General features: G+C 34.5%; 1 protein-coding gene across 3 annotated transcripts in view; it reads right to left on the bottom strand.

Moving 5' to 3' along the window:
* CCDC102B (coiled-coil domain containing 102B) overlaps positions 1–25,075 on the bottom strand; it is a 169,404-nt gene that overhangs the window by 43,372 nt on the left and 100,957 nt on the right. The window contains exon 6 of one of the 3 annotated variants that reach the window (XM_071554902.1): positions 13,278–13,598. The exons of the other annotated variants lie outside the window; for them this stretch is intronic. Within the exon in view, the coding sequence (XP_071411003.1) occupies positions 13,563–13,598 (36 nt within the window). The 3' untranslated portion in view covers positions 13,278–13,562. Of the gene's footprint in view, positions 1–13,277; positions 13,599–25,075 lie in introns of those variants that run through there. 3 annotated transcript variants of the gene reach the window in all.

Below are 25,075 nucleotides of genomic sequence, written 5' to 3'. Positions count from 1 at the left end.
ATGGGTATGACTCTTGGGAATGTTCCCATGCAGGGATGATGCTTGAGTTCCCTTCCAACTCACCATATTCTGTGATTTTGTGATCTTGTCTATACCCACTTCCTGACAATGGCACAAACAGAACACAAGAGTATTTTGCTACAGAAAACAAGCTGAAAATTTTACAAGATCAAATGCACTTAGAAGTGGTTATTTTGCCAAACAGATTTCCCATACATGTAGGCTTATAAAGTCTTCCATTCATAATCTCATTACTAATTATGTGACTGACAGAAGAAAACCTAAACTATTATACAGGAGTTATATGGTGTTCTGCTGTGATAATAGGAAGGTATTCAAAACCATGAAAACACAATTTATTGTTGGTTTAAAGATATTTAGAAATAGTGATGAAATCAAATAATTTTAAAATGATAAAATGTGACTCATCCCTCTCTACCACATAAAGATCAATTGTGTCTATTGGTCGTGTCTCAGGATTAGTACAGTATCTCTAAGCATATATGTTTTATTTTTGTAACAGTACAAATGATATGCATTATGCTAAATTAATTTTAACTCTTTACTTCCTCAAGAGAAGAAATATGTTTACCCAACCATCAATACTCTAAATGTAACCTGATAAACCTAAAAAGAGGTTCTCATGATGAAAAAGTGTACTACATTTTACTGGTAATGAAATAAATTCTCAGTTTACAGAAGACTTCAGTTTATTGCCACTTAACTTTTACAGAACATTTTTCTTATTTTAAAATGCTAAAGCAGTAATGAAAACTAGTATTTTGCAGCATTGAGCCTCAGCCTTTGCAGACAGATAGTAATATATAAATAATCATAGAATGGTTTGTTTGGAAGAAACCTTAAAGATCATCTTGTTCCAACCTCACTGCATTGGACAGGAACATCTCCTAGATCAGGTTGCTCAAAGCTCCATCAGTCCTGTCCTTGAACACTGCCAGGCATGGGGCATCCACAAGTTCTCTCAGTAGCCTCTTCCTGTGCCTCATCACCCCCACTATAAAGGATTTCTTCCTAACATCTAATCTAAATCTATCTTCTTCCAGTTTAAAGATGTTCCCTCTTGTCCTATCAATTCATGCCCTTGGTAAAACATCCCTTTCCAGATTTTCTGTAGGTACTCTTTATGTACTGGAAGGCCACTATGCAGTCTCTGTGAACCTTGGCTTCTCCAGGCTGAAAATATTTCTTGAGATATAATTTCTTCTTCTTTCTAATTTTTTTTTTAATGACTAAGGTCATATTAACTCTATATACAAGAAGTTGCTAATTTGCTTAGCAGCAAGTATTAAGAAATTGTAGACACCAATCACAAACTTAAAGGGAGAAATTTTTACTGATAATATTTCATGACTGCATGAGAAGAACAGATGGCAGGTGCAGACAGATGTTGCTGAAATAAAATGACTACTTCACTTGCAGGTCTTGAAGTAAACAATGGTCTAATTGCTAACTAGGATTTGTCATTGTAGTGAGAGTAAACAGTAAAATAAAATTGAAACTTCATAGTTTTGAGGAGCAGATGCATGCTCTAATAAAACTAAACAATAGTAATTATTATATGTAAATTTTGGTAGCATTAATATATGAGAAAATATAAACTGAATTGATAGAATAGCATCTATAAAGAAATACTTTGTCCTTATGACAAACAGACAGCAAAAGATGCCATAGGCTATAAAAGCAGGACAAAAAAAAATGCACATCTTAAAAAATATAGTCATATTCTAACAGTTATGATTGTATATGAAGGGCAATACAGACTCTTATTAAAGAGAACAGAAATATAAGTCTCTGCTAGGAAAGAAGAGTAGAAAATTAAATTGATTACTCTATGGAGTAATTTATAAGAACACATAAATCTGGTGATATACTACTCAGCAAATAAATCAGAAAGGCTAGTAGAGATATCTGACACACACTATTTACTGAAAATAAAATTGTACTTGACATTTTTCCTTTACTTTTTTTTCCATTGTAGGTAAAGACTCTAGGTAAAAATATTAGTCGATATTAGTCCAATAGTGATAAACATATTGTCTTTTCACTCACTAAGCTCATATAGGCTCAGTGCCCATTTGTTTGTCTTGAAATTTGCATTAATTGAATAGTCAATAATTTAATATTAATTTAAATAGAAAAACCTCCAAATCTAAACAAAACCCCAGCAAACAAGGAACCCAGAACGTTCCTCCATGTTTATGGAAGTGTTATAAGCAAAATGGACAAGAGGACAAGCTTGTTTGTGCTTGTTGCTTTGATTTTTTCTTCTGTTGCATTTTATCCTTTGTCACACTGACAGGAGGAATTGCCATAAAAATGTAACTAAGTATTACATCAATCTGCCATCAGTGTTCAAATTCCATTTTAAAAACATCCATATGTATGAAAAATTAGTACTATGACATTCAGCTCTTCATTTTAGACACCTCAGTAATAGCTCCTCATATTAATTTTGAATGACAGCCTCTAATGAAGGATAACTCCATTAAAACGGAATGGTAAATATGTTTACCTATGAAATCCATTTAATCATTTTGCACATGGAACATTTAGTCTTGGACCACAGGGAAAAGTGATACAGTAAGCATTCATGATTTAGACAGCTGCAGAAATGCTGTCTGTTTATATTCACTGCAAGGTAATTATTTTGTTCATATCACAAACTTCAGAATTTTATTTTTTTTCCCCTCGGAGACAAATTCACTTTGGCATGCACTGGGAATGTAAATTGACTTTAGCAATGTCTATACAAAGAGTTATTGTATATCTAGCCTCTTGCTCTAGCTCTAGTCCAGACACACATGTATCTTGCCCTTTCTCTCAATGCTAGAGACAAATATGCTCCTCCCTGACTGTAACGGAAACAGTATTAGCCCTAATCCCTTTATGTGGTATCATATAAAAAATGGAACTTATATTTCACTCTCACATCTTGTGGAAAGAATGGAATCACCTCTTTCAGTTTATCAAAGATTTTTGTTCATCTTCTATAGCTCTGGACTTGGAAATATGATTACAATTCATACTTTTGTTACTTTTTATGAATAACAGTTGTCATAACCAATACCCGTGAGAAGAACATAACAAAATGATTTATATAAGTTAAGAGATATTGAATAAATAAAAAGTAACATCAAATTAAGAAATAAGTAGTTGAAAAGCTACAGAAAAAGAAAACCCTAAGTATGAGATTGCAACTGGCAAGATTAAAGGAAGTTTCTGGGCTGAGACAAAAATTTGTTGCTTTGAATAAGCCAATGACATTATGCTTGCTTAAGTTAGACAGGAATTTAGACATTTCCATTAGTGTCTTTTAATCATTCAGAATCCTCTAAAAAAACTTATCTTTGCTTCATTACCATAGAACTATTACAAATATGTAGATAGATGGTATCTCAGAAGCACACTGCACTTGTTCCCTCAGACAATGTTACCAATAATTTATTCATCAGTATGGAGCTTCCTCTCAGACGTTTAACATTTATTGTGTTTAGGATGGGGACTGTTGTTGAATGCACACATGTAAAGTCCAACAAAAGAGTTGTCTGGAGAAGTTGTGACATCTCTGCTGTTGGAAACATCCAAAACATTGACTGGGTGAGGCTCTGAGAAACCATATTTATCCTTGAAGTCAACTTTGCTTTGAGCATATAGTTGAGTGGGATGTCCACCTTCTCTTAGGTCCTTTGCAGCCTGAATTATTCTATGATTCCAAAATGCTAATGAAACTGGAACAGTTCAGTCTGACTAAAATACAAAACTTCATTTTTCAACTTTCCTACTGTTGAAAATGTAATGATTGTTAAGCACTTTGAAATGTTTAGGAAACATAGCATATTTTCTGAATTTTGTTACAAAATATTTTAATTAGATATAGGATATGATGCTGGATACTACAACAGAAGCTCTTAGGAACATTTAGGTATATTATTTTTCAGTGTGCTAAGCAGAAAAATAACTTCATGTAGCATACATTTAATAGCCTGATTTGAAGAAATATACTGGATTGATAAAGAAAAAGAATAAAGGTGGATGATTAATCCTTTGCATCTTAGTTGGTACTGAATATGTTAACTACAATATTTATAGATTGAAGACCATAAACTGTCAGATTTAAGCCGAGATTTGTATCAGTTGCCATTAATTTGGTTTAAAAAATCCTGAAAACATAATTTAATTATCTAAAATCTACATAAGTTCCAGACCTTCAATAATCTTCCTTATTAATTTCTGAAGGGGAGAACAATTAGGTTTCCAAAGACACGAGGCATGAATATGGGTTTCCTTCGGTAACAGACATAATTTACTAAGAATAGTCAGATCTTCTGTTGTACAAACTGAAAATATGTTATTTTATGTATCTAATTGTATACTATAACCTTTATAGTGTCTTTACTTCATATTAAGGAAAAATGGAACAGACTTTAAACTGAAAATAATAGTGATATGCAGTTTAAAACGTAAGGCCTTGCTATAAAAATACAGTCTCCTCTTTTTCTCCTCCCTCAAAACTAAATCTACAGTTGTTCTTAGTCTCTTTTCCTGAATATTTTGAATGGAATTTACTTTTATGCACTTGTTAATTGGGGTTTTTTAGAGAAATATGTTCACAAAGTTATCTTCTTTAAAAAGATTTTGATAACTTCTGGGAATAACAACAAAGAAAAAGTTATTAAATACATTGTGCTTCAAGTTCTACTGCAAATGTAGAACTCCTGAACTCTTGGAGAGGCATGGAGCACCAAAATCTTCTGAAAATATAGCCTGAAATACTAAATATGCCCTCCTTTACCTAAGCAACTTCATCTGGAGGAGTAAAAACCCCAACAAACAAATTTAAAAAAAAGTCTTTTCATATTTATTGAAAAAACCCAATAAATTAAGATACACTGACGACTAACCTTGTTTAGTGGATGCTTAAGTGACAAGGACTCCTCATACAAAAAGATATCCAACAAGCAGCATCTTTCCAGAAGGGCAACAGATACAGCATATGACAATGCCACATTTAAATTATCCCTTTTAAAATAGAACTGCATTTAATATACTTTATTTATCCATAATGGCATCAGTAAAAGTATTTTCTCAAAATATTTTTGCTACTTCTTCTCCATATGTCATATCTTCTACTACGAGCACTAGAACCAGGGACTCCGACAAAACTACTGAAAAAACCCTCATCAAATCCGAAAAAACAACCCCCCCTACCCCATAAACTAAAGTAAACAAAGCCAGTTACCAATTCTGTACATTTTACATTACAATGCATACATTTTCTAGTGTTACCTTTAGTACTACATGTTTTTCTGCCATAAAAATCCAGGCAAAAAATGTTAGTGGAAAATCTTAATACTTAAATGAAGTGAACAAAGGAATCGAAGTTCTGTTTTTCCAGTAACTATGAAAGAATGGGAATAGACAGGTAATGATGCTGGTTTCTGTAGGGAGTGGCATACAGGAAGGATGAAAGATAGTTTGAAGTCAAAGGAAAAGACTGAGAAAAAAGGAATTTGAATTATCAGTGATTTCATGTGCCAGCCTGGCCTTGAATCTGGATCTATATAGGATTTTCTGATTTTTTCCCAGGCCGCACATCATTGCTGGAAGTGGATTTGATTTAATTAACTCAAAAAGCCAGTAGAATTTGATGTGCTTTGAAGAGATAAAGTACGCTCTTCAGAAAAAAGAAGTATCAATAAGCAATACTATTAAAACAAAGAACAGATATTCCAGTAAAGAGAAATACAATTAAATTTTCTATTACTGTAGGCAATCCTTAAATTTACAGGTTCATACTGCCAAAATTTGAACTTCCAGAGTCATGAAACAGTGCATTGGAATAGACAAGGCTCTCAAATTACTTAACACTTATAACCATTTTATCTTCACAATAGCTTTGAACGGCAAAAGAAATTTATCAGTGAACTAACAAATTGGTGTGCTAGAGCAATGGGACTAAAATCTATTTATTGGAAACACTATTTCATAACACCAAAAACAAGAAGAAAAGCTGTGCTGTACAGAACAGATATTGAACTTGCAAACCTTGAACACAAAAGTAGAAGTAGGAACATGCAGCACTTTGATAAATTATGTTTCAATTTTTATGCCATAACTTGCAAAGCAACATTGGCTTTATATGCAATGAGCAGGTTTACACGAAATTAATGATCTACAAAAACTGAGGTTGGAAATCTTGGACAGTGTGAACTACAGGCAAGTCTTGGCAACTAAAGCCACAGTATTTAATGCTTTATAAGGAAAGTGATAAAAAGCAAACAACCCTAGTAATCCTAAAGAAGGAACCAACGTAAGAATAGGGGGAAAACCCCACCATTATTGTATTAATTAGGTGAGATAGTGTGGTAAAACACAACATGAAGAAATAACAGTGGTTAGATTGTAGTTTTGGGATGTTAAAGGACAAAAATTCTCTCCCTGCCACTAATTCCCCATGCCATTAGTTAACAAAAGAAGTAGTCAGCTGCTACAAATTCCTGTTTAATAGTTTTGGGTGGAGGGCAAACTGGGGGAAGGTGTGGCGGGAATGGGTCTGCACTGTCTCTTTTGGTTTTGGGGCAGCTGCCAAAGAGAAGCTGTGCTCCTGCTCCTCGCTGCTCCTGTGGAGTAAGCTAGTTTTTTCTTGCCCCTGCTGTTTCTCCTGGTTTGGCTTTGGGGTCCCAGTCACCACCCTGGCTTCACTGTCAACTGCAGTGACGTGGCTGCCCACCCCACCCTGGCAGCGACCAGAGAGAGGAATTACAGCTGCTTTTGAGACATGCTGCAGATTTTTCCTTCCTGGGAACTATCATCATGCCTCTGCTCCCAGTTTTTCCCTTCTTCGTTTGGGACAAAGGACAAAGAGAGAGAGTTCATGTGAGTGCTCCGTGCTCATCTCTGCCTTGCTGGGAAAAAGACAGAATTCATCTTGCAGCCAGCCGAGGCGGGACACTGACACTGTCCATAAATATAACTGCTCCAGGAGGAATCTACCGGTTTGGGGGTTGTTCACTTTTGGGTTTTTTTTGGTTTTTTTTTTCCTTTGGTGCTGGAGGAGTAGTTTGATCTGGTCTGTTTACAGTTATATCTACATCTACATATATATGTATATATATATACTAGTTAAGAACGGTTATCCTTTTTATATCCATTTTCTAATTAAAGTTCCTTTTCTTAAATTTACTAAAGAGTGATGTGATTATTGTGGAGGAATCCTCTCCTCTGCTTTTTGGTAAACATTTTGGTTTTTCCCTCAAACTAAGACACTGACATCTACACAATTCACCCTAAGGACTTGAACTGGAATCCAAAACTACCCTGAACTGTTCTGAATACACTGTAAAACTCAATATTATCCTTTAAGCCATCCTTTACTGGTGGAACCAGTAAGTATTAGGAACATAAAATACACGTTAATTACTATTACTTGGGCATGACTGTGAAGTTATTAGAACATTAGAGTAATTACTTGGAAATGCAAATTCAGCTCTGAAAAGTTTCATTATAATCAGAAGGTTTTCTCCTTCTCAAGAGTAATTCAAAAAAGCAGACCATAAACCACTGACAGATCCAGATCACTTGACAAGGAAATCATTCTTTGGTGGCAATTCATTCCTCTTGAAAGATTGGAAACTATATGTTGCTTTTATGGTGGTCTGGAAAGTCAGCTCTTGTATTATGATTATTATGCATTATTTTGGAGGTTAGAACTGGATCCAATTGTTTCTCTGTCTAAATGGATATGAACCTACATTTTCCACCTAATGGAACTCTAAGTTACAAAGTAAATGTCTAAGTAAAGTAACATTGATAGACCACGTGTGTCAGAATAGTTTAATTCTATAATGATTAAATTGATATCCAGGGCAAGAATATACAGGAACGTCATGGCTAAGGCTACTCATCTAAGAGGACGGATTCTTTGAATCTATATTTCATGAGAAGAACTGTCTCAGTATTTACATTGTCTTGAATATAAACAAACACCAATGTGTAAGAAATTCGAGTCTGATCACTCTTTTCCCAAAGTCTATCTGTGGGAAACAAACAGGACTATGAAATATGGAAAGAAGTTCTGATACAGACCTACATGGAGAATGGCACTGAAAAACAGCCCAGACAGTACTAACTACAAATATGAAAGATGTTGGTTGTTGGAGTTTGAAAGTTACATATTTTACTTGTACAGATATTAGTTCAAAAGGTTTTATTTTCACCCCTCCTCTGCCACATGGTTAGCACCCCTCCCGTGTGTTCCCCCTGAGGCTTTGTTCCTGATGAGTCATTGAACTGATTAGGCACAGGGATTGTCTCCTGGGCTGGGACTGCCCCGGCTGGGGGGGTGTCTCCCCAATGGCATTGCCAACTCAGCTGCCACAGTGGGTGCCTCTGTGGCTGAGTGGCAGCAGCCAGGTCCAAACCCACCAGTCCAGGCTGAGGTGACCCCATTTTCAGAACTGGCTCTGCCTCAAGGTGGTGATGTACCTGCCGGCAGCACCCCTGTCCCTCCTATTTGTTTCCACCTCTGTCCTAACCCCATTGGTCATCTCACCTGTCTATCCCCAATCCCTGTGTTCCTATTTGGTTTGATCCTTCTGTTTCCCCTATTGGCTAGAGGAGTGCCCAAGTCATTCCTTTCTTCTGGATCCCTTACCCAATCCTGTCCAAGTTCTAGTGCCTTCCCCTCAGGACCCTGCAAAACCCTTATGGTTGCACAATAAATGGGTTTTTGCCTTCAGTCTCTCAGAGTGAACACATCTCTCTTGCACTCCCCAGCTCAGAGGGACCTATGGGAGCCGTCTCCTACCCCCTGAACCCTCATAGTCTATCTAAAAAACTTTTTTCTTACTAATAAAATGGAATAAATCTTGTAAGTGAAAGCTTCAGTTAGTTTGATGTAAATTAGAGTGAAGCAGCTATGATAATATACTTTTCTCATCAAAATACCAGTGACTGAAAAATTAGGAATAGCAGTATAAACTATGCTAAAAATTAAAAGTTAAAATATTGCCTTTATTAGTAGTCGAGGGGAAAAGACCTTTGGGAAAAGTTATTAACAAATGGCTTCAGTGGCTTGGACAGAAGGGCTACTATATCTGTACACTACACATTTCTCCACAAACTTTCAGGCTAACTAAATCTTCTTAGAATTATCTGGATATTCAGTGAGAAGTTTTTTTTAATAACAGAAAAAAAACCCACATTCATATGTTCCTACTTTTGATCAGAAATATTTCAGTGGAAGTACCTAATCCCTTAGAGTCCATGTATTTTAAAAAGTGTATTTATCAAAAACTGGTTCCAATTGGCAATTGAATACATGTCATTATAGCCATTAATACTCCAATTTCAAAAATTATAGGAAAAAATGTGCATCTGCCAGCATGGCACAACCATCATCTTTGACTAGATCGGTATATTTGTATTTATGTTTGAAAGCATAGTCAAATTATGCATTTGTTTTCTTTATTATTATTGATAAATATGAGAATATTGTAATTCAGTTCAACATGAAAAATGCAACTTATTATCTGTTAGAGAACTGCTAGTCAGTAACTGTTAGTGTCAAGCTAGAGACTATTCATCTAAAACTGCTTAGCAATGTGAGAAATGACTTCACACACGCACACAAAAGTCTTCTCTAGTAGCTAGATTCAACCATCGTTAATTTGAATATTACTCTCTTCTACAAAACATGTTTCCTGCAAATTATTATTGAAAAATAAACATGCAGTTCTAATTAAAATAATTGTCAACTTCTGTTATCAACTATTCACATTACTACTTTTATTTGCTTTAAACTGGCATTTTCTGTCTTTTACAACCACCACATCAGTTATTTCCTTTCCAGTAATCTAATAATAATCCATTTGTTCTATTTACAGGACATATGTGAACCTTGAGTTTTTCCTAAACTTCACAAATTCAATTTTACATCTGAAATTTTATTTAAAAAGTGGTATATAAATTTATTTTTTCTAGACGGAACACCTCTATTAATCTTCACAACTCATTAGAAGTATGCTGCTTTTCCAAAGCTGCTAAATGATTTTTTGATCAATTACGAAGAAGATGCAGCGTTTGTAGTATAAGACAAAATAAATAATTTCAAGTTTAGCACAACAGTGAATAAAAAATTACTGAAATAATTCAGCTGGAGCATTGTGTTGCTGCACAGTTCATGGAAATGTGTCAGAGAGTCTAAACCCACAAGGTCCTAAATATTTTTTATCATGTTATTTCAAAAAACTATATAAACATTTTGATATACGAAAGATAATATATAATGAAAGAATTAAAATGCCTCTCATTAACCATATTAGGGAGTATGAAACATTATCATACTGAGAAGTGCTAATGTAAATGCTGCCACACTGCAAAAATGACTTAAAATAATTTTGTTATATTTTAGAAAATGCAATTAAGATTTAATGTTCAACTTGATTATTCATTCATGAGGTTTGATTAAGTCTCGTTTTTATTTTAATTTCTTTGTGACACAAAGACCTTAACTGGTAGGCCATGGGGTTTTTCTTTATGCACTCTACCTATCCAACTACTGTGATAATGCTGGAAAATTTTTATTAAACAACCCCAACAAAACAAAAACAACAACAACAGAACCCCCACCAAATTCCCCCAAACCAAACCACAAAATCTACTCTGATTCCTAACACAATTACAAGATGATAGAAAGAGAAGGTTCTTTCCTGCTGAAATTCTGGTACTTGCATTTCAAAGCCTCTGTTAGTCACAAATCTTTATCTGCAGGTAAGGATTTGTAACAAACATTAAACAGAATTTCCATGCACACATCTACAAACCCTATGCTCATCTACTCAGCACTGCCATACACTTTGAAGATCAAATAGACTCAGTGAAAATCTGCTCTATTTTTTACCAGTATTAGTGACAAAGAACTTTAAAAGGCAGAGTATTCAATACTCTGTCCTCACCTTAAATAATCAACATGCACAGACTCATAACAGCCTACTGAATGTGCAAAGGGAAATGTGTTTGATTCTTTTTCAGAATATTTTGCTTCTTATTATTTTTCTCCACTTCTTCATTACCTGATTTTTCATGAGAGATCTCACTATGTCTGTGCCTTTCCATTGTAATAGAATCAACACACAGTTCCGTGTCCCTGTTTTTCACCAGAACTGGAATTAGAATTGGACATCAGCTCTATATTTCTAAAGACAACATATTATAAAACGTACAGTAAATTTAAAAACTCTTCTCTATTAGGATAATACAAGTGACATTTGTAAAATTCTTTAAAGCTTCACCTGAAGGTGAGATTCAGAATGAACACAGAAATTAAAGGAAACCTTGGCTTCATATATTGCATAAATGTTACATAAGGAGGTAACGTTTTGCAAAATGGGAAGAATGAGGTAGTCAGAAATAAATGGACAAATCATTAATTTGAAGTAAACTTTTTTTTTTTTTACTGAGGCATTTCATATTTTCATGAAGAAATTTGGCATATTTTCATTTTCAACTATCAAAAGAGTAATTTTGGCAGTTTCCAAGTTTTTTTAGGTTTCCTGTAAAGTTATTTAAAAGAAAGGTAGTGCATAAAAGTATTATACATACATGCTAGAAAACAAAAAAATTCCTTTTTTAGCCTGCCCCACTCCAAATAATATGGAAATATCAAGTGTTTGTTACATATACTGACTTCTTTAAAAAATATCCTAGAGGTAATAATTTCTTGGTTTCCTCTTCTAAAAATTTCTGTTCATGAAGGTGTGGATACTGTTTCCAAAGTCTGACTCCAAGTCGCAACTGCTGCGTTTTTAAACAGAATAGTAAACTTGATCACGACATTTATTACACATAAGTGAATATGAAATTGAACTAGTTTTCTATTATTTGCTTAAAAAAATGTTACACAGTTCAGTGGCTGTATTAGCAAGATTTCAAAAGTTAGCTCAAAGGGCATGAAGATATAGGGGTGGCAATCAGCTGACACAGTCAGAATACACCAAATGTGAATAGTAAATTATTATAAATTCAGAGTCATCTCATAGAGAAAGCAGCCTAATAGTCAGTGCTCAAAGCTGAATTTTCATGGACTCTGACCCTGAGCTCAAGGAAGGAAAATATTTTAGTACTCATGTAAAAGTAAATAAATGGTTGGCTATTAAAAAAAAGACTGGTTGGCAGAAGAGTGCCGTAATGAGAAAATGGAAATAAAAATGTTTCTGGATGAATTATTATAAGCTTCTTTTCTAAAATGAGATAAAATGCCTGGAGAGATACACAGTCTACTCTTTGACCTTGCTGTGATATGTCATATGGACAACAGAACCACAAAGTCCCTCCTCAAAGGAGACAAATAACATATTTATGACTTATTTGATTTCATTTACTGGAAAAATGGTTAGGTAGTGTTGTCATCCTACCCTCTGAATTAAAGTACTTAGTCAAGTTAGTAAAATCATGTTTTGATTCTCATTGATACATGTAATTCATATGTGAATTAGTATTAGAAAGAAACCTTCTACATCAAGCCAATGAAAAGTAAATGTAATCTCTGAACACATTTATATCTCTAATTTTTAGTCTAGTGAGCAGAGATATAGCAAAGAAAGACACAGAAAATCTATCCATACAGAGAGATTGAGCCAAAATTAATTCTCAAATATCATCTAGCTTGTCTGTCCTTCCTAGACTCATTCTGAAATTGTTAACACAATACAGTAATGTTCTTGAATATTATTTTGCATATGCATTAATAACTCCATTATTATTAGAATTTATGTTTTAGTGCAAGGTTAGGATTCTTTTCCACAGGTAAGTATGATTAGATACAGAAAAATACAACTCAACCTGAAATGAAGAAGTCAAAATATTTTTGGTTCTTGGTACTATATGTACTTAAATGTAACCAGATTAGATTGTGTCAAGATCTTGAAATTAAGATATTACCATATGTTAAGCATAAGATGCATTGCTGAAAGTACCCTCTCTGACTGCCCAGAAGACTGAATATGTAAGAACTATTGTATTGTAATACTATAATCACTGAGAACCATAGCAAGAGTTGCACAAATACTTGAAATTTTATTAGTGTTTGGCTTTGTATTTTTGTTTTTTCCTGGTTTGTTTGGGAGGTTTTTTATCTGTTTTTTTTTTATTATTATTATTTTGGGGAGTGGGTTGTTTGTTTTTTTTCCTGTGAGCAATCTCTAACAGACTTTTGTACTTTCCATTTAAATATCAAAATTCTACTTTACATGAAACATCAAAGTTCAAAAAATCTGCACCTTTATTTATGCTTAATGCTACTTTTCCAAAACAATACTGAGCAGCTTCCAGTTCAGAGGACACTGTCAGTGCACTTTGTTACCTCCAGATGGCTATGAGACAGAATCTCATTTTCAGCATGTCTAAACAAGTGCAGAGTAAAATATATAGATTTTTTTTCATTGTATTCCCAGGTGATTGAGCTGAAACTCACAAAACCTTCAACAGCCTTTGACTTGATGGAGCTTGTTTTAAAGCATTTTTGTAATGCAGTGGCACAGTTTTCAACTACTGGAATCTGAATGGAGTATTGTGGTAACCTGTATTAAAGAAAACATCAATTTTACATTATTTAAATTCTAGCAGTCAAAATTTCATTTAACAATTGCCATGATATCAAAAGACATCCGATAACTTCCTGTCTGTCTGTCTTAAAACCAGAAAATAACAAGAAAATAAAAACAAGATGACTAAGAAAATGAAGCTGAAAGAGAGAATTAGGGGTTATTACCCACTTACTGCCGGAACACAATCAGTATAGAAGTAGAGTAAAACAGAGTAAAGTGTTAACAATCTTCCTTCTCACCTAGAACAGAAATTTGCATTTGAAAAAAAAAAAAAAGAAATAAAAAGAAAGCCAAGACAGGGTTAACAGAGAGGGCAGAAGAGGAGAGAGAAAGAAAGAGACTGAGACAGTGTTGGCTGCAGTATCTTTCTTCCTCCCCAAGATCACAAATAAGAAAATCAGGTTTGGAGCATCTTCCAACAATAAAATGTAGAGATATTCTAAGATAAACCTCAATGCCAAATATATCAGACCTCAGCAAGCTTAATTTTTACAGCATTGACTCAGGAAAGCCATTTTTTCTTAAACACTTCATATAATTGTAATTATCATAACCTCAGTGATTTTGAAGTCCTTCAGGAATATTTATATGCTGAAGTGCATATAAAGTACAGTGGAATTCAAATCCCAACTGTTCTAGATGTTACAGAAGTGTATAATAAGGAGTACTTCATAGTCTAAAAAGACAAAAAATTAAAATTAAGAGATAGAGAGGATGCAGAAGAGGGAAGAAGTGATTGATTCAAGAAGTGAAAATCACCAGAGAAGTGATTGATCCAAGATCTACTGCAGAGTCACTGTAAGAGAACAGCATGTGCCAAATCCTAGTATAATCAGCTAGCTGGTAACCCAGAGCAGTTAATTCATTTCACCAACAATAAATGGTGGTTTCATAACATAATGAATCGATCTTATCCAGTAGACATATATAATTACACATAATGAGAGATGGGAAGAATATTATAGACTCATTTCATATATAAACTCATCTCTTTTTCTTTTTGATATCATTATGCTTTACCTGAATCTTTCAAAGTTATTTAACTTGAAAATAACTAGGACCTGCCTTTGCCTAAAAGTCACAGTAGCCTTAAGGGAGACTTTTCAGTTTAATGTAGAATTTTTGAGTTCAGACACCCTTTAGTAGCATTCCAAACATAAATATGTCACATTTTTGATACCAAAGCCCAAATTTATCACAGGTAAACTCTTTCACATCTTTACTGGGAAGGCAAAGACTGTTTTTCTGAATAACTCTGGGGCAGTCCCATGGTGTAAAGGAGAGCACTCTGGACTCTGTGTCCCAAGGACCTGAGTTCAAGTCTCAGCGGGGACCGTCCCCTGGCAGTTCAATGCCTCCCTGCCATCCCATCCCGTCAGATCTCGGAAGCTCAGCAGGGTCAGCCCCGGTTAGTTACCGGGTGCTGTGACAGTCCTGAGGACTTCACTGTCACTGTCCAAGCTCGCTCGGCCGTGGCAGATGGACCTTAGGACTTAAACGGTGGGGCCAGTTCTGCACACGCTGTGCCTCACCTAAAATATCCACTGCGCGGGCTGGAAGGGCACACCCATGAGGGGAGAGCCCTTCCCAAATTTTCTTTCGCAAAGTCTGGCCATACAAACATAGACACACACAAAGCAAACCAATCTGAAAATACTGGCAGACACTAAATTAAACAATTACACAGCCAAGTTCCTGAGCACTTAAAGACTAAACTGTGAACAACTTTTATTAATTCAATTAAAATTGAAATGCAAAGAACATTTAGTTGAAACTATAAACTTAGTGTAGTTAGGGGTATTGTGCAAAGTAGGGTAAAATTTTGTGTCAGTTTGTCCCCTGCATACTAGTTCCTTGAACTGAAGCTATTATTCTATTAAATCTAGTGGGCATTAAAACACATCATTTTGAAAATACTCCTTTAAAAAAAATTTATATATGTATATATATATATATTAAAATCAGGGAAAAATAGAAGCATCAGTCAAAGTTGGAAAGAACTCTGAATTAAATTACATTTCAAAAACAATTTTGATTTGTATCAAAAATGAATAATGGCTCTTAATCCAAATAATATCTGTATTTCCTATATAATGTAAAACACTTTTATGGTATTAGGTGGAATCATTATCTAAATAGGAAGAAAGAAATCTGTTGTCAGAAAATGGGCTTCTGAAGGCTTGAAGATTCTGCTTCTGAAATGCATGTTGGCAGTTCACTTGGCTGCCCTTGAGACTCAGAGAGAAGCAAATTAAACATGGAACTGTCTTTTATAAAGAGAACTGTATCATACCATTTTAGGCATCCTGATTCTTTCCTGATATACTGTCTTTTCCTCACTTTTAGCTCAATTTATAGTATCAAACAGCTTTTGGTTGACTGCAGGGCACAACGTGGCATTTTCAGCAGCAAAATCTGTGTAAGATATCTTGAACTGGTAAGCAGTATACAAATATATTTAAAAATTTGAAATTATTGAGTATACAGGAAGTTGTAGGCAAGTGTTAAACACGGTGCTTAACTGCAATAATTCATTTTAAGTGCATAACATAACATAATTTGTATCCTACAAATAATTTTAACTTTTTTCCTAAAAAAAAAGATACGTCTTTATATTAAAAAGATAATTAATTATGCTGGAATAATGTATTTTGAAGCTGTGTACAAAGACTAAGCCTTTGTATGCATAGACACAAAAGTCTTCATGTGTCTTATTAGCTACATAATGTTTCTGTGACAATCGCATAAATTTATTTCTTGTCTATTGGGACTTCATGACTATCAACTTATAACTCCTGTAACTTAGCATTGGTGCTTAAGGAAAAATGCCAACACTTTGCAGTGTGTAATATTTAAATTTATTCATTTTCTTGAAATGGGGAAATTCTCTTCTATGATCAGATTTGTTTTTATTAGATTATACAGCAACTGACTTCTTTATGAGCATTAATTAGTATAAGAAAAGAACTGTAAAGAAATAATCCTCTTTTTTCATTTAAATGTATATAGACTATTCCACCTATGTGTATTTGCTTAAGTAAAAGCAGTATTGTACTATTGCACACAGCTGTTTAATATTGTTCTATAGTTATATGCAGCACTACAAAATAAATTAATTGTAATATACAGATAAATTTTTTGAAAAAGGATGTTCTAACATTCAGCATAACAGTGGACAGAGAGAACACCTGGTCAAGAAAAGTTTATGTATCTAAATGGTGGCCCAAATTTTTATTGCAACCCTGCATTTTCAAACACAATCCCATCTGCTGACACAAATATAGAAGTCTCCTATGTGGTTTGGAACTTTTCCAATACCTGCAGATTCTGTCCAAAGTACACTCAGACCCCACAAATTGTCTGCCAATTTTAGTATATTAATTAACACCTTCTTGGTTTATTAAATCCATAAGCCTTCAACTATAACGGAAAGATAACACCACAAAAGCAAGAATAATATTGCATTTAAGAGCTAACTGGTTTATTTGTGATAATCAGTTTCTGTAATGTTGCTGGCAGCATTGACATTAAAAAACTTAGCCAGCTGATCTGCTGTTCCATAAGGTAGTGGAAAAAACCTGAAAGGATATTTAGAAATGATGTAAATGTTAAATCTTTTTTGTTTAACACATTGCTAATTGTCTGCTTAACAAGGGAGGTTTCATTCCGAAGGCTTTATTTCTAGGTTTGAATTCTAGTCTACAGCATTCAGACTTTGCTAAAGCTGCAAAGTACATAAACATGCTGTTAAAAAGAGCCGCTGCTAACTTTATTTTGTCACAAATAACCTGTGTTTAATAATAACTAGCATCACACAATGCTATTCCACTGATCTTTCAATGTTACTGTTCTAAATATCCATCTCTGCCAAAAACATGTTTACTAGGATAATCTGGCATTAGAAGGTGAACACTTGGACTTCATGACGATCATCCACAGAAGAAAGAAAAAAAAAGTTACTTAAGGATAAGGCAGCTGACAATTGCATTGTATCCACTAGCTTGACATTAATCTTGAGTGTGATAATACAGGAGGACACCAAATTTTGGAGTAAACTGAAAGGTTTATACAATGCTATTTGATGTGGCCTAGCCATGTCCACACAACAAAGCTATACTACAGCCAACTCCATATAGTGAATGGGTATATTTCCATGACAATGCAGGAGAGCCTGACTAGTCCTAGGGTCAGTTATAATCCGTAGAAAAAAACAGCTTTTTCTGGACCAAGGTCTATTCTTCCATGAAGCTAAGTTGAGTTTCTTGGAAAAGTTTTTTGAAGATTGTTACATTTCTTCATCAGGATATTAGTCCAGAACCCTATAATTCCAATCAACTTCCTGGAAAATCAAATGCTCTTGTTCCTATAAAGAAACATAGCTTTAATATTCTTCATTAGATTGTATCGCATACATCTTTCTAAGAATCAACACTCCTCATTAAGTCTAAGATCTCTTTGAGGTTGTATTCTTGTATCATTATATCTTATATCCTTAACTGGATATTCAAACTTTTTTATTATGAGTTTCTACATAGACTTCCTTTCAGTTACTCTTTTCATTGTCATGAAATTAATTTTTGCAGCAATTATGTACTGCCTATGCTAAATAAATTTATTTTCTGCAAGGACCATTGGAAACAGCATGTATAGACACAATATGAATGTGCACAATTCGCTGTACCTCATGAAGAATATTCTGCAAGAACATGACTTTTTCCTTTCAGAATGCCACTGTTTGCCTGTGTTTTGTCTAATATTGTTTCATCCATCCATCATTAAAGCCAACATTTTACATTCAAAACACAGAGGCAGAACAAAAAATTAAAAGAAATAAAAAAGGATATATTTTCACTATAGTAGTTTTTGCAAACTGCTGAGCAAAACAATGTATAGTGCACCTTCCCTTAATCTACCCCTTTTAACATCACTGTTAAGGCCTAGCTATTAATGTCATCTATATACTGTTCAAATGCCTAAACTGAACGTGCAGATTTTCTTTTGCTTCTTTCTGCTTATCCAGGCACTGTTGTAGCTTGAATCTAATTTAGCAAAACATCAAGCTGAAAATAAATAGACTGATTTTCAAGTATCCTAAGCACACTTTTACTTTGATGTTGGTTATAATGAAAAGTAACATCCAAGAATATTTAAAGCACTTCTCTGTACATGCACATATTTCACTTTTAAAAATGTTGAACTTCAAAGAGTAGTATTCTCCTTTTCATGCCTGAAATGTAAGTTGTCAGATTTTATGGCAGGTATATCATTGCACTGTATATTCTAGGCTATCCACAGAAATCCCATTGTCTTAGCTACCTTGAAATTTTTTCATTAAAATTTTATGGGACAGTTTATGGACAATAGGGCATCACATAGATCTTTCCTTCTAATCACAGAAAAGGACATTTCTTTACCTTAATGTATTTCTACAGTTTCCGTGCCACTGACAACAAAGAATGTATCACAAGACTGGAAATGTAATATAGTACAGAGGTGGTTTAGAAATAGGACACATTTAACTTTCATCACAGAACTGAAATTGGAGCCCTATGAAATTTCTGCAATGAAAACTAATAATGGATGAAACTATTTTTTTCTGGGTTTGATACATTAGCAACCAATGTATGACCAGCATTTTTGTAAGGGCATCATCAGGAAAGTTCTATCTGAGCTTGAGCTGGTCTCCATTCTCCATGGTCTTCTGTATTTTCAGAGGCTGTTCGTGGACTGTATTTTTAGTTTCAAGGTCAAAAATTAGTTTCAAGGGGAGAAGTGAATATAATGTGGCAATTAAGTTTCTAAAAAGCATAACCTGGGGTCTCAAAATCTTGCATCTACATTTCTGAAAATAATGCAAAACCCATAATGACAATATTTAATAGCATATAGGAAAAGCTTTTAATAAAGGGTTGACATTATGGCTTAGAACATGATCTGATGCAGGAATTTCTTTGCAATCAGTATCAAGATACTTGTAAAATATTTTAATTCCTTTCTAGACACAGGCAGTAGAAGAAGATGGTGATTGACATACTGAATTATTTTTTGTTTCTTAACAATATGACATTTTGTCCAAGATAATTCAAAAGCATTTTATAATTTTGAATACTGCATGAATTGTCATATGAAAATTCTTGCAAACATGTCTTATTGAAATTGAAACAAACAAGTTGATATACCAAAATTAAAAAAAAACCCAAAAAAAAAAACCCCCCCAGACTCCCAACCAACAAAATATTTGGTTCTCTAAACTGACATGGAATTATATATAATACATTAGCTTAAAAAATATTGATTTTCTGGAATGGTACCCAATCATAATTTACTGTGTTCTCATTAGTCAGACTATCTGTGCTACTCAGCATTACATGAGACAAATTTACATCACAGGAAATATGAATCAGATAAACACAATATCCCATATGGAAAATGTGACTTGAAATACAAATTTCAATGGAAAGAACATTTAAGTTTCTGCTCAACTTTCATTTCACTAGCTGCTAAAGAGAAATATTTTGTATACCATAATACAGAACATCTAAAAAAATGCTATTGGATAAACTATTCTTCAGCATCTTCCAGATCTATTCTTTTATTTTTATGACTCCATAAAAACATGACACACGTTTTAGTTACTATAATTACATTGTCTTTCTAACTGTTATCAGTCAAAGTAGAAACTGTTGTTCTATGGATACTGTTACTTGATTATCTTGGAAAGAATAAAATATTATACGGTCAGTTGACATGGTTGACAATATTTCCCCCAGATATTAGGATAGTTACTTCTAACTTTACAATACTAATATGTGTATTTCTTTTTTTGGTCATAACTTGAATTCAGTAACTCCTCTTTGGTTTACTAGATGTCCTAGTTCAGCAGGAGGGACCAGCTAACCCTGTGTGGGGGTGATCAAAGCTGTGTATTCTACCCCCTCTATTCATTCCCCAAGGACAATGGGCCATTAGCGGCAGCTGCCCAGGGAGCCATTATCACCTTCACACCCAGCCTGAGGGGGGCGGAGCTGCTAATGGGCCATCAACAGCTCAACACCCCCTGGCTCCCAGAGTTAATCACCCATTGTGTGAGTCCCCACCCAGGGGGAGGGACTGAGAGCTCCCTGAGGGTACATAAGGGGTGGGTAAGAAGACCTCGGGAACCTCTCGTCGGATCCAGAGCAGCAGCAGGACCTTGACAGGAGGAGATCCCCGCTCTTGCCCAGACCACAGCCCTCGCCTGCACCAACAGGTTTTTCTTTTCCTTTTGCTCTGGACTTGGGGGAACCACAGGGGTCTCAGCACAAGGGCAAACAAACCCCCTTGGGTTTGTGCCCCAGGACACTGGGTTATACTGCTGGGTTTTTGTGAGCTGAAAGCAATCTCCCTTGTGTGTCAGTGTTGTTATTGTAATATTATTATTAAATTTTAGGTCTGACTTATAATCTCTCTCGTGGTGAGTTCATTTCCCCTGCTGGTTCACCTTCAAACCAGCACACTAGATGATGTGTTAGTTCTGAAGACAGGAACTGAAAGTAGTCAACAATGCTGAAAAAGTTAAGGATAAGCTCTTGTCTTCAGGAATTTTGTAAATGATTCCTCTTAAAGAATTGAGTAAAAGAATCCTTTTTATATTGAGGTATGGTGAAAAAAAGCCCCAAACATATAATTTACACAATGTGGTCATATAAATCAGTCAAACGTTAATCACATGTATGAACTTGTTGAAAAATAAGATAATGTTAGGTCATCAGCTGAAAGTGCATTCACTCCTCCTTGAGAGAGTTCTGCTTCTTTTGCTGCATGTGTTGCACGTTTCTTCCTGCTTAAATGAACTTTTAAACCTATTGTGCACAGCCTGAATGAGATAAAATAGGCTTTTTGTCCTGTTGTTTTTAAAAACCAAAGGACATAATGCCTAGTGGAGACACGGGGAATGTTATTTCAATTGTTTGTGAAATTGTACTTATTTGCAGAACTGTGAGATGTAAATATAGCAAGACTGAATTTAACAGAACACTCAAAAATGGATGGTGAAAAAGTGACAGCTCTGCTTAATACTTCAGTATAGGGAATAAATCCTACCTCTTCAAACAATTTGGAATAAGAGGAAAGAATACTGTTTTCATGATGTTAATTTTTTTAAACTATTCTCTCTACAAATAGAAGGCAAAAAGAATTCATTAAGTTTTCCACTAGATGCAGCAGTTTTACCTGGCTTCCTTTCCAAGTAAAACCAGCCTTCCTTTATGTTTTAACCAGACTTGAATAGGTCCCTAGAAACTGAATGCAAAAGAAAAAAACCATAATGAATATAAAATAATTATATGGGTTATTTCTGTACATGAGTATTAATAACTTTTTCTTGTCATGTCACTCATACATATCCTAAACCTAAACCTACTCATTGTTTTCATGAGGAAACTAAATTTTGTTAATAAAATTCATTGTCAGAACTTGACAAATAACAGTGATAGCCATCCTAGTAACTTTGTGTAGAAAGCAATTTTCCACGAGACACAAGAAAGTTGATGATGTTTGCTGATAGTAATAAAATAATACTTCTGGTTCTCAAGGATCAAAATCCATAAACAGGCGCGTTCTAAATGGAAGGGAGAAAGGAAATATTTGTACTATTCTGTGGCTTTCTCAGAAGAGTAAAAACTATTTACTTAAAAAGAAAATTAATTAAATAATCATGGACAACCTAGACTTTAAAGCAAATAAAAGTTTTTTAAGAACTATTCAGAACACTGTTTGGGAAGTCAGCAGTTTTCATGGTATAGCATTCACTAGACTCAAATTGGGGGAAGCAGAAAATCAACTCAGTGTAAAGACTTTGATGCCCTCTCAACTCAGTGTAAAGACTTTGATGTCCTCCAATTTCTTTTCTAGATTTAATGGACAATTTTTCAGTTCAAAAGTTCAAATGTTTCTGTATTCATTTCTTAAATTGCCTCCCAACAATTAGCAGCATGATTCATCTTCCTCTCCAGCTCTGCATGAATGATACTGGCAATAACTACTGACACTAGTGATAATGGCTGCTATGCCATTAAGAGTTTTCAGTGCAGAAGAGAGTTCCTCCTACACGTAGTATGTGTAGGGAGTTTCATTTTACACAAGACATACCAAATAGCTTATTTTGTCCAATAAGTTCTATTCAGACTGGGATAACATCATGATCATATCTGGGGAGGGGGGGGGGAATCTAACTATCATTGCATAAAATTTATTGTGAAAAAAGCCACAAAATGAGCCATGTTGGCATAGTCCCCCAAGAAATAATAAAACATGTCCCAGCCAGATGGTTTAGCCACAGCAAAGGAGTCAAGAGAATAAAACTCTTTAAAAGTGGAGTAATTAAGAAACCCAAAGATATGTAACCGTCTTTCCAAATCATGATCTCTGGAATCCCTGAAGACATACTGTGAATTTCTGAGCAGTTTCAGATAAATGGGTTCAATGGGCACACTACATATAACATAATTCCTTCCTACAGTGAACCTTCAGCTGCAAGGAAAGGCTTGTAGTCGCTCAATATCTTCATGAGATTATATGTAGAACTACACAAATTTACATTGATTGCATCAGCTAAACGTAAAAGTTAAACCAGAGGACTTTTGGTGGGGTACATACTGTACAATGTGCAATGATGGGTGATATTAAGAGGTAAGGAATACACAAGTATTTCAATATGAAGAAACTGGAAAAGCTGACAAGTATTTCAATTTGACAGATAACAATCACTTGAAGTGTTTATTGGAACTGTAAGCATTCAGACACAAAAATCTCTAGGTATACTTTTATGAGACCACAGAGAGATGAGAACACAGGAATCGCACTGTTGCTGAATTTAGTAAAAAAATAAGGTTATTTTTACAGTCAAATCATGAAGTCTAAATAGTAAACATCTCAAAACAGTATAATTAGCCTAATATCTGGTAAAAATCTGCACCTTTCATTGAAAATTCTTTTTTGATACTTATGACAGAGATTAGAGGAGGAGGAGTGGGAATTCTTCAAAGACTCTGAAAAAGAAGTTTCCAAGGTAACATTAATAGGTATGAGATCAAGGCTCTCACTAAGTCTAGAATTAGTTCTAGTAAGATTTGCAATCATTATAACTACTTTTCAAGTATTTTGCTAGCTTATGCTTAAATGTGTAAATTTTTCTTAGCACAGAGATATGAATTTTGTGTACTCTAATTTCTTTACATGATTTACTCTGGTTACTGTTTTCCTATTGTATTTTAAGATCAAACTTACAGCTGAATTTTCTTATTTCGCATCTGTTTCTCTTAACCTCAGTTATGAAAAGAGTGAAACAAGCCATTAGTAATACACATTGGAACATAATAGTACTTTGTTAGTAAATAGTATTTTGTTTTGGTTTGGGTTTTTTGCGTTGTTTCAAGATTTTTTCTTTTTTTTTTGGGGGGGGGAGGGGGTGTGGAGGTTTCATTCGGCCTTTTTTCAGATTAAATAGATGTTATATAATAGCAAGAAGATTTATTTACATTCAGCTGCAAATACACCATCCTTAATTCAGGTTGATTGCAGGACTGGAAGTGGTGGATGTTACAGTGCTAATACATTTGACACTATATAAACACAGGTCCAAAATAGACTTTAATATATTAGAAGTGTAACAAAAAAACTCTAAGATCCTCAAAACCTGTACTTTGCTCAGTTCTGTGTAGAGAGGTTCTCAGCAATGATATGAACATAAGTATGCTGCATCACTATAAATAAAAATACTCATTTAACTATAGAAGAATATCATCTATGCAACCCACACAACACAAACACAGGTTCCTCAAGTATATAGGCTGGTTAGCAATGAAGGCAATGAAAAATACTGAACTGAAACTGTACATAACTGTGGTTATATTGAATGTAATTACTCAATTTGGTAGGAGGCCAGAGAAACAAAAGACTGATTCTGCCATCTGTTGCAGTCATATCATCTCACTAAAATCAGTGGGCAGAGTTTGGCTCAACACTGGTTAAACCCTTTGAGCCATGGGGCCTAATCACTGCAAGTGGTCAGGACCTTGGCTCTGTGCCTCTTTTGAATGAGTAGATGTTTGATAGATCGTCTTTAAACAATTGACTCTCATAGAAGTCCTCCTAATCTTACAAACAGTAAGAATCTTCAATTGCTACACAAATGACTTAAAGCATGACCTGTAAGGCTGGAGACATGGGAGAGGAGAACCATGTATCACATCTGAAATGGACTATATTTTACACTGATAAGTTCTCTGGAGAATTAAATTCTGAAAGAAAAGTAATCTGATATTTCTTGTTGGTTTTGTCCCATTGTTGTAGTCAGTTGAAATGGTAGATCATAAAGCATGAGTACATCAGAAGACATCATGATGCCTCAGTAGCAGAACTAGAATGAGAATTCAAGGTTTTTGAACCTTAGTTCAGTACTTTATCATCTG

Source organism: Pithys albifrons, chromosome 4 (assembly GCF_047495875.1).
Source record: "Pithys albifrons albifrons isolate INPA30051 chromosome 4, PitAlb_v1, whole genome shotgun sequence".
NCBI classification, from domain to species: Eukaryota; Metazoa; Chordata; class Aves; order Passeriformes; family Thamnophilidae; genus Pithys; species Pithys albifrons.
Note: the sequence above shows the minus strand (reverse complement) of the source record. Positions and strands in the feature narration are given on the sequence as shown.